The following is a 10074-nucleotide window of genomic DNA, read 5'->3' as shown; positions in this document are numbered from 1 at the left end:
GTTTCCCTGATGAGCTGTGAAAGGACTTCCTGAGGGCACTGAGAGATTGAGCAAAGGGCAGACAGGGAGGAAGGGGAAACACCGGGTCCCCAGGGGGATGGCATCTGTACATCTGAGGCCCTGGAGGGCCCGGCCTCATGGTGACATGAGCATGTGTGGCTGTGACCCTGGAGTCCTGGATGGGGGTGAAGGCACCTAGGATGAAAGGACGTGGGTGGCGTGGGCTTCGGATGGACCCCTAATCTCCAGAAGATTAGCAGGGACATAGGTGGGGCACCGGAATCACACAGAAGAGTCCCTGGGATGGCAGCAGTGTTACTTTAAGGACACCATGGTCATGGTGGGGGCTGTGAATGGGAGGAGGGAGGAGCACCCCATCTTGGGCGAGGCTCATGCTGAACAATGAGTGTCACAGACTCAGGGACTCAGGTGTGTTTGTCTGTTCTCACACTGCTATGAAGAACTTCCCTAAGACTGGGTAATTTATAAAGGAAAGAGGTTTAATTGACTCACAGTTCTGCATGGCTGGGGAGACCTCAGGAAACTTACAATCATGGTGGAAGGAGAAACAGACACATCCTTATTCACAAGGCCACAGGAGGGAGAAGTTACAGCACAGTAAAACACTGCCGCTTTTAAAACCATCTGATCTTGTGAGAACTCACTTATCATGAGAATAGCATGGGAGACATCTGCCCCCATGATCCAATCAGCTCCCTCCCTCAACCCATGAGGATTACAATTCAAGATGAGATTTGGGTGGGGACACAGCCAAACCATATAATCAGGGAAATATGGGGCGGGGAAGCCAGGAGAGAAGGGAGCAGGGAAGCAGGGAGGAGCAGGGAGACTCAGGCAGCACCACTGGGAGCTCAGGGAGGCAGCCTCCAGGCCATCACCTCGTCCTTGAGGGTGCACCGCAGGGCACCAACAGTGCCCGCTGCCTAGTCCTGTGGGGATGAGCATGTGGTTATGGGAATGGGCTGAATTGAAGGAATTAGAAAACCAAAATGGATTTCAAAATGTTTTTCTTTATTTCCATGCAGTTTTTATAAGTTCCTGTGACGTTAATGAAAGTATCGCAAGTTTCATTCATTCAAAAAATACATATGAACCTTCTCTTATGTATTATGTACCAGTGTTAGGATTTTTTATCCATGTATTGAAAATATTTTTCCCAGTTTTGTTTGGCTTTCAATTTGTTCATGATGCTTTCTGATATGCTGGAATTTTATATTTTCTTATGATGAAATAGAATTTTCAAATAGAGCAATTTGTTTCATTGCTCAGTATCCCAAGAACTTAGGTATCCTGTTTATAAATGTTCAGTTGACCCATGTTTAAGGTCAACCCTTGCAGTCTTGCTGTGGGGGCCGGTGGGTCTTTCCCCAAGCTCCTACTTTCCCAGGGCCTGTTCGAGTTGAGCTGGGTGTTGTTGGGTGATGCAGCTCTGCTTGGGCAGATGGAAGGCAGCCTTTGGGTAGCGGGGGGATGGACACAGAAGCAGAAATAGCAAAGAAAAAATAAAACTGGCCTTGCAGACTCAGAGGCCTTGCTGATTGAGAATGGCTGGTTTTTGTCATTAAAGAAACAAAACACCAGTGGCTGGGGAGTGTGAAGTCTGTGTAAGCTCATGGCTGGAGCTCGAGACATGAGACTGGGCCACTCAGGTCCGTGCTCAGGGACACCTGGCCCAGGCACTCCCTGTTGTTGGCTGTTGCCCAGGTTGTCAAGGCTGCTAACACCACTCCAGCCTTAAGCCTCAAGCTCAGTTTCATAAGCCTGGCCTCAGATGTTGATCTGGTAGGATTTGACCCTAACCAGATGCCAATTTTCAAACTGAAGATGGAGTTGTTATGACCAGGCTGGTTAGCCTCCAGAAAAAGTGTCCCCATAAGACTGACCCTGAGCCTGTCCTCCCACTTCTTTCTAGGGACATGCTACACACTGGGGAAATGCTGAGAGCAGGGTGGGGGCAACGTGGCTCCTGGGTACTGGTGTGGCTTGGGGAGCCCCGTTTGGATGAGAAGGGCAGACATGATGGGGATGGGATGGGGAGGGTGCAGCTTTCTGGAAGGTCTGGATGGAAGAGGGGTCATGAGGTCAAGAAAGGGTTCTGCTGGGTGAGCAAGGGACAGAGGGGCAGGTCATGGATGAGGAAGTCATTAGCAGAGAGGTGGGGGTGAAAACGGGAGTGACAGGTTCACAGAGCCATGTCCTGTGGCTGGAGCAGAGCAGGTGGGCCCAGCTGGGGCTTTGAAGACACCCTCCCTGGGCAGTTAGGGTCTTACCTGAGTGTCCTGGCATGCTTTCTCTTGTCATTAAGTGCACTTATTTCATCTTGCAGAGTGAGGCTAATTTCGTGCTCTGGGGGAACTCACCCTCATCAAGTAGGTTTCCTTTAGTTTAACAAATTAAAAAGCCCCAGGTGGTCACAGGTGTTGAAGACAAAAGAAAGTCACCCTGTCGCAGAGACTCACTGTATCCTGAACACCTGGATGGGGAGAAGGCGTGTGCATAGGGGAGATGAGTGTCACAGGTGTGGCAAAGCGGCACAGGGCACAGCGACGGGCAGGTCAGCCTCAGGTGGACAGGCCACACCCAGGACACCTCACACGCACATGGCAACATCTCACACCTCAGAACCAGTGGAGGAAAAAATGGTGCTAGACAATTTGGAATCATTTAGAAATGAAAACCAATGCTATTTTCTAAAAATAAACATGTTTGTATCATTTCTCCATTAATTTGCTTCAGACTAGATACAACTTATTTCAAAATGCTTTAATTTATATATTTATATGTGCAACACATAATTATACCTGGAGTTTTTATCTTCATCTCAAGTACTTTGGTCAAATTCCTAGGCTCTTAAAGCTGATACTTACAGGAAAACGCTGGCTTAAAGTACTTGCTATGCTGTACACAATAAATATGTTGAATTTTATCTGTCAAGCCAAAAAATTCATGTAATTGAAAAAGCACAATAAGGTACCTGCTACAGTTCAAATGCTTCTGTCCCCTCGATCTGTAGTGCAAGCGTTGGGAGGTGAGGTCTCAAGGTAGGTGTTTAGATCAGGAGGAATCTGCCCTCGTGAATCAGTGCTGCCACACAAAGGGTCGTGAGGAGTGGGTTCACTCTCCTGCTCTTCTACTACGTGAGCACCCAGCCTTCCTACCTCTGGAGGACCCAGCATTCCAGGTGCCATCCTGGAAGCAGAGAGCAGGCCTGACCTGCCAGCACCTCTATCTGGTTGTCCCCCGCCTGTAGAACTGTGAGAAGTAAGTTTGTGTTCTTTAAATGACCCAGTTTCAGGCATTCTGTTACAGCAGCACAAAACAGACGGGCGCATCACCCGTTAGGGAAGTCCTTGTGAGGCTCAGATCTTCACCTGTGAGGTTTTCTACAACAGGGCACATCATCACCAAAATACACTTTTAAATATAAAAAGAACTTATCAATTAACACTGTATTAATTTGGTGTCTTGGAGAATAGCATGATAATACAGAAATCATCTTAGCAAAAAAAACCGGCTGAAATTTTGTATAAAGATTAACTCAACACAAAAAATTAATATAAACAGATTTTAATGTTTCAATTAATTATACCCTGATCATAAATTATCTTTATTAAAGAATGCATGTTCTTCTGATTCAAAACCAAATATTTTAAGTGATACATCCAATAGAAATTGACATGAAAGTATTTTATTTAAAATAGTTATAATAAAAGGAAAATAGACATCCATATTTGTCTCATTTTAGAAAACACAGACTTTAAGAATCAAAAGTAAGCTTCCAAGCTGATTGCCAGGATTACAACTTCATATCACAGAGATGTTCAATAACAAATATTTGACCAACAGATTATAATTCTGAAGTTGTACATTTTTAAAAGCCTTCTAATTTTGCTTCTTTACAAAAAAAAAAAAAAAAAAAAAAAAAAAAAAAAAAAAAAAAAAAAAAAAAAAAAAAAAAAAAAAAAAAAAAAAAAAAAAGGCACATCCAGGCAACACATTAAAGGCGACTGGTAAAATGCAGCATCCCAGGTCTACTGCACATAATCAACTGACCCCAAATAAACTACTCTGGAAAATTCTAAAATAGAATGGGAATATTCTGTAAAAGCTGGGAAAACACGACTGCACTGATGCTTTGCTAGAGAGCTGTTCTGTTGCCAAGGTACAAGCTTCCCAGAAGGAGCAGCTGCCGGCCATCTACGTGCTTACTCCCCACAGGCTTCTCTTCCAAGGTCCATCATCTCCGTGCAGTCAGAGGCTGGACCGTCTCTCTGGTCTGGGCACACACCTAGTGATTGCAGCTCTCCACAGCACCGGGGCGAGTAAGAGGCTGAGCGTGGTCACACTCAGTATAAGGAGGTACACCTGTAACGGCAAAGTGCAGCGCGGGTCACAGAGAGCGTCAGGACTCACACCTGCAACAGGAAAGCACAGGGCTCACCTGCACCTGGGAAAGCTGAGCAGTCACGCTGAGTGGTGTGCTGAGGGACACCTGCACAGGGGTGGGGTGGTGGAGGCTGAGCGCAGTCATGCTGAGTGGTGGGGGGGGACGCCTGCATGGCAGGGGCAGGGATGACAGTGGGGGCTGAGTGCAGTCACTCTGAATGGTGGGAGGAACACCTGCATGGGGTTAGGGGTGGGGTGGTGGAGGCTGAGCGTGGTCACTCTGAGTGGTGGGAGGGACCCTGCACGGGGTGGGGAATGGGGGTAGAAGCTGAGCTCGGGTTGCACTGAGTCCTGGGAGGGTCACCTGCACACCATAAATCCACTACTATTTCTTGAAAGCATATCGAAGCACAGCCAGAAGTTGAGGACACTGGGATGTAGGAGCAACTGTGATGCGAAGATCAATGGTGCAAGGTCAGTCCTGATGGGCCCCAGGGCAGCAGCCCTAGCCTGTGCTTGCCCGAGGCCAACCCTGGGACACAGCACAAGTCCGCCTGTCCCCCAGCTTCCCTGACCCTGGGAATGCAGCCTCGGGTCAGGCCTCAGGAGAAGCTTCCTGTAAGCAATTCTACTTTTCAGCAATTACTTCCACTGCACATAACACCTGGCTTTCCACCCCCTCAAACTTACAAATGCAAGGAGACACGCCGTGAATCTGATGCCTAGGGCCATCTCAGTGATGACAGGAAGTCTGCCCAGCTCTCAGGACACAGTGGCATTTCATGTTTCTGGCGATACTTGTGTGCACACTGGCAGTTCAGCTTTAAAAAGTTTTCTTTCAGAAGAAACATCTGACGCTTACTTAGAATTGTTGTAAAAGGTTAATGCAACAATTCAAGCAGTACTAACTGCAACTTTCCTCTGGAAACACCACATGTTAGATGAGCAGAGAGAAGCCAGGCCTCTGTGTGCCCACCAGGAGGAGGAACCTGGCCCAGCTTTGCCACGCCCAACTCAAACCCAGAGTGCAGCCCCTGCAGCCCCAAGTGCTTGGCAGGGGGAAGCCACTCACCTCCCGAGAGATGATGCCGGCTCTTCGAGCCCGGCTCCCCAGGACAAAGGAAAACTCGCTGACCTGGGCGAGCCCTGCGGAGACGATCCACTTGATGTACTGGCTGCTCCTCGGCAGAATGAGAGACAGGACCAGTGCTGCCAGAAGAAACTGCAAGAGTGATTCGTCACATCACTGCTAAAGATTGGACCTGCACAGAGTTAAACGCACACGAAACAGAGACCCCAGACGGAAACCACAGGGACGCCGTGATGGTCCCTGAATCACACGCAGAGTAGGGAAACACACTGAGGCACTCCAAATACCTGAAGGCACCAAACACAAAACATCTTAAATAATCCACACTGAACAAAAAGGCAAAATTAAGGGTTTAGGCTCATTAGTAGAAAATAAGCCTTGCTCCCCCATCAAGCCAAACGGGGGAGGGGAGGGGCAAGGGGGATGGTGACTAATAACATTAAGCATTATGGGGTATTCAAGATGGAAATTTCTTTTTAATACAGGGAGATGCATGTCTTTGGGCTGAGCCCTAAAAGCTGGTGGAGTGGCCCAACGATCCTCATATATTCTGGCTCCTTAAAATGGAAATGATCTAAATCTGTTTATGAGCCGGAACGTGGCTCTGACTAGGTCATCACACTTTAATGTGAACACAGACAGGCAGCTTGACGGCTGGTAGTCACGGAGGACAGAGAGAAAGCACCTACACCATCTTTAGGTCTGTAGAAGGCATGTCTGCATCTGTCAGAAGACAACGGGTTGGACTACAGCCAAGGCCCAACCTGAGGGTCCCAAAAGGTAGTTCCCCTCTTTAAAAATCCTCAATTCTGAAACAATCGATCACACGGACAAACCCAGACCACCCAGCCTAACCCACATCTGCCTCCCCCAGGGTCCAGCGGCCCAGCGGGCCTCCCCCGAGACGAGGGGCAGGGCCAGCTCCGCAGGCCTGATGTGCGCCCCGCTGGAAACCAGGGCCACAGGGAGGCCTGTGCTGGGCCTGCAAACTGTGAGGGGTGAGGATCCTACCAGTCCTTACCTTCATGACCACCACTGACAAGGTGAGGAATACCAGCACCGTGAGCTCATACGCCACAAAGGTGGGGAACACGTGGAGCCCTGTTGGGAACAGGACACATTACTCATGACCACAGGAGAGCCTCCCCCAATGCACACCCATTCCTCACAACTTCAGGTGTCATTTGCTTCAATACAGGAATTAAAATCCTAAGTGCACTTGTGAAAGCACCAGCAAATGCTAAAAGGCTGTCCCTTTCTTACGGAGTGAACGGGAAAAGGCTGCCTCGGGGGAACCGTCTGACATGGTGGAATCCCAGCTCCACTCCCTCGTCAGGCCTCAACTGCAGAGAACACAGCAAAACACACAGAGGCGGCACTGTCTGCAATCTATGACAATCGGTCCTTGAGGAAATATTCCCGCTGAGCTCAGATGACCCCAGAGCCCACCAGCCCCCAGCGCCCAGGAGTGCCACACTCACAGGACATCTGTGGTCAGTGTTCCTTTCCCTTCTTCATTTGGCAGAATAAGGACGGGAAAAACAATGGGAAATACTGTCCCTGCATACGTCTTCTCTCTGCCAGGGCTCTCAAAAACCACGTGTGGCTGCCCACCGAGCCAGTGACGCAGAGGGGCCGGTGGTGCTGGGGCTGGGCCTGGGCTTGGGCTCAGCTCTCCAGCCACACCCTGGGGCCACCTGGCGATGCACATTGGCCCTTGGAGGAACCCTGGCAAGCCAGAGGCCTCCTCTGGATTAGAAGGATGCAGACCCATGACCTTTCTGCTGTTCACAAACCACTGTCTCTACCTGACCCAGAAACACAAATATAAACACTTTCCCTTTTTCTCTTTCCCCAACCTGGTGTTCTCTTGCGCTTCAGGGCCACTTTCTCCCAATGCCCCGTCTTCCAGCCATGGCCCCTCCTCCTGGGTGTGGGTCTCGGAGCTGCCCGCTTCATGCCCATTCTCGGCGCTCCCCACGGTCCCTCTAACCCTGATCACCAGCCTGGCCCCACTGTGTCCCCCTCAGGAGCCTCAGCCCCAGGGTAGCCTGGGGTCCCCATCCCTCTCTTCCCAGCTGTCTGCCGAACCCTGACCCCAGTCCTGCTTCCCTTCAGGACGTCTGTGCCTCTGCCCCGCTGCAAGGCTCCATCCAGGCTGCCTTTGGCCAGTGTTTAGGAGGTCACTACCATCACGGCCCTACGCCCACACTGGCACAAATGAGACAAGCTCACAACAGTGTTGGCACAGAGGATACTCTCACCCCTCCCCAGAGGGACCCTCACACCGCAGCCACACAGGTACCCAGGGCTCCCCACCCTGGCGGCACCGGGCTGTATTTTCTCCCCACTGCTGCCCCGAGGAAAGCGCCTAAGCTTCCTGACCGCCACCCCTTCATCTCCAGCCCCACTGGCTTCCTTCCTGCTGGGGAATGTCCTGTTCTAGGGAGTCCGGGCTTCCCTCCCACCTCCCACCTCTGGGCTTCCACACCAGCCTCTTCCTCCCCAGCACGCCCTGAGCCTCCGCCTCTGCACCTGGCGCATCCCTCACCCTGGCGGGCGGTGGGTGGCTGATGCCCTGGAGGCTCCTGTGCTGTTAGCTGAGCAGCTGTGTCCCTGCATCTGTCCCCCCACCCCACCCCTGGGCTGCAAGCTCCTTCAAGGCGGGGCTGCCTTGGGGACACGGCTCACTAGACCCTGCCTGAGCTCAGAGCTCCTGGTCTGGGGGGCAGAGGGAGGTGTAGGGGTGGTGAGCCAAAAATTATGGAGCTAAATGCCTTCCGGTCAGTCCCCAAAACAGCAAGGAAAGTGAGAGTCAGTCAGTGTGGCTCTAGAGGCTGTGTAAATAAAATATGCCACGTGAGGCACGTGCCCAGCTCAGGGCTGTGCTAGGGACTCTGCACACACGCCAGGCCATGGCGTGAAGGTGAGTAAGGCTGGCGGGGGCGCACACTGTGTCCATCCGTCGTGGGGGGGATGCCCACAGCGCGGCAGCTCCCAGCGCTGTCCCAGAGACAGCGGTGCCTGCTTCTGATTGCTGACAATGTCATAACAAGACACACCAAATGTCTGACAGTCGGTAAAGCTGGAAGTGACCAGGAACTAGGATGGGGTGCTGGGCAGGCGTCTTCCACAAAGGCCAAGATGGAAAACACTTTGTACTTTCTGGGCCACGGCCACCTGCTGTGGCCTGAGCTGTGTCCTGCAAACTCCTACATTCAGGCTCCAGCCCCAGTGTGGCTGATCTGGAGACAGGGTCTGCAGGACCCACTGAAGCGAAAATGAGGCCATAAGCATTGAGAACCGAATCTCTGCACAGACCACGGAGGGTGGGCCACAGATGACACAGCCAGGAGGCCCCATCTGTGGAGCAGGCACGGCCCTCGCCACACACCCGGATCTTGGACTTCCAGCCCCGACAAGTGTGAGTAAACAGCTACTGTTTGAGCCGCCCAGTCTGGAGTATTTTGCTGATGGCCTGAGCTAGTAAGCAGTACAACAGCAGCCACTGATAAAGAGTAAACGGCCAAGCGTGGCTGTCTCCAGAAAGCTTCATTTATAAAGGCAGGTGGTGAGCAGGCCTTGGGCCGCGGCTGGCCGAACCCTGGTCTAGTGGGAAGAGCCACGCTGCCACGTGCTGTCCATGAAACCCCGACCTTGCTCCGTGGCGCCTTCTGGGCCATCCTTCGGCACAGAAGCCCTTCCTCATTCCAGGCCTAAAGAATGCCCTTCCCCTTTCACACCCTTCAGATGCAGCCTCAACTCAGAAGCACAGCCTGGGCCTCACCTAGCAGGCAGGAGCCTCGGAGCTGGAACCCGAGAGTGGTGCCTGCCGGCCTGCCACTGGCTGTGGCTGACCTGCAGCGGAGTCTCTGCGGCTGCGCAGGGCAGGCAGCCCAGACACATCTGCTGGAGCTGGGAGCTCCACCCCTGTTTCTGCCACCCGGAAGTGGACGTCAGGTCCCACACACACACACAAAGGTGCCGTCCGAAGTGGGCAGATGCCATCTATGTGCTGCCTGGACTGCAGAACAAAAATAAGGTCCTGGCCGAGTTAGAGACAAAAGGGGCTTATAAGCAGGTTTCTCAGACGGAGGAAAAATTAGCTTGAATTCCCTGATATACAAAAAACTAGAGCAAAACCACGTAGAATTATTATGCGAATAGAAAGGATTCTCAATACAAAACAACCCTAGTTTGAAGATAATTAGGATAAATATGTCTGTGTAAACAACGTATTTATGAAATTTTAGATTTTTAACAAGAGCAGCTCTCAAACATGCACATGCAATGATGCCGTGGCTGACCAGATACCGGGTTACACACCACGGCAGGCGCGACCTGGGGAAACACGGGAAAAATCAGGTCAGGCCTGATCCACTGTATTAGCCTTCGTCTAAAATAAGTGAAAGGAAGGTCAGGAAATCCTAGTCCATCAGCAGAGGACCAGACACAGAAAATGTGGTACATACACATCGTGGAACATCAGCAACCGTAACAGTCCCACTGTCCATCAACAGTGGACCAGATACAGAAAATGTGGTATATATACACATCATGGTACATCAGCAACCGTA

General features: G+C 51.3%; 1 protein-coding gene across 2 annotated transcripts in view; it reads right to left on the bottom strand.

The window, feature by feature from the left end:
- Positions 1–3572: 3572 nt before the first annotated feature.
- Positions 3573–10074, bottom strand: part of TMCO3 (transmembrane and coiled-coil domains 3) — a 60157-nt gene continuing 53655 nt past the window's right edge. For both annotated transcript variants that reach the window (XM_017519751.1, XM_017519753.1), the window contains 3 exons: positions 6519–6598; positions 5480–5629; positions 3573–4386 (listed from right to left, as the gene is read on the bottom strand). In XM_017519751.1, the coding sequence (XP_017375240.1) occupies positions 4273–4386; positions 5480–5629; positions 6519–6598 (344 nt within the window). In that variant the 3' untranslated portion in view covers positions 3573–4272. The remainder of the gene's footprint in view (positions 4387–5479; positions 5630–6518; positions 6599–10074) is intronic.

The sequence above is a fragment of the Cebus imitator genome, unplaced genomic scaffold, assembly GCF_001604975.1.
Source record: "Cebus imitator isolate Cc_AM_T3 unplaced genomic scaffold, Cebus_imitator-1.0 Scaffold773, whole genome shotgun sequence".
NCBI classification, from domain to species: domain Eukaryota; kingdom Metazoa; phylum Chordata; class Mammalia; order Primates; family Cebidae; genus Cebus; species Cebus imitator.
The sequence above is the reverse complement of the archived record's forward strand: the minus strand, read 5'-3'. Positions and strand labels throughout refer to the sequence as shown.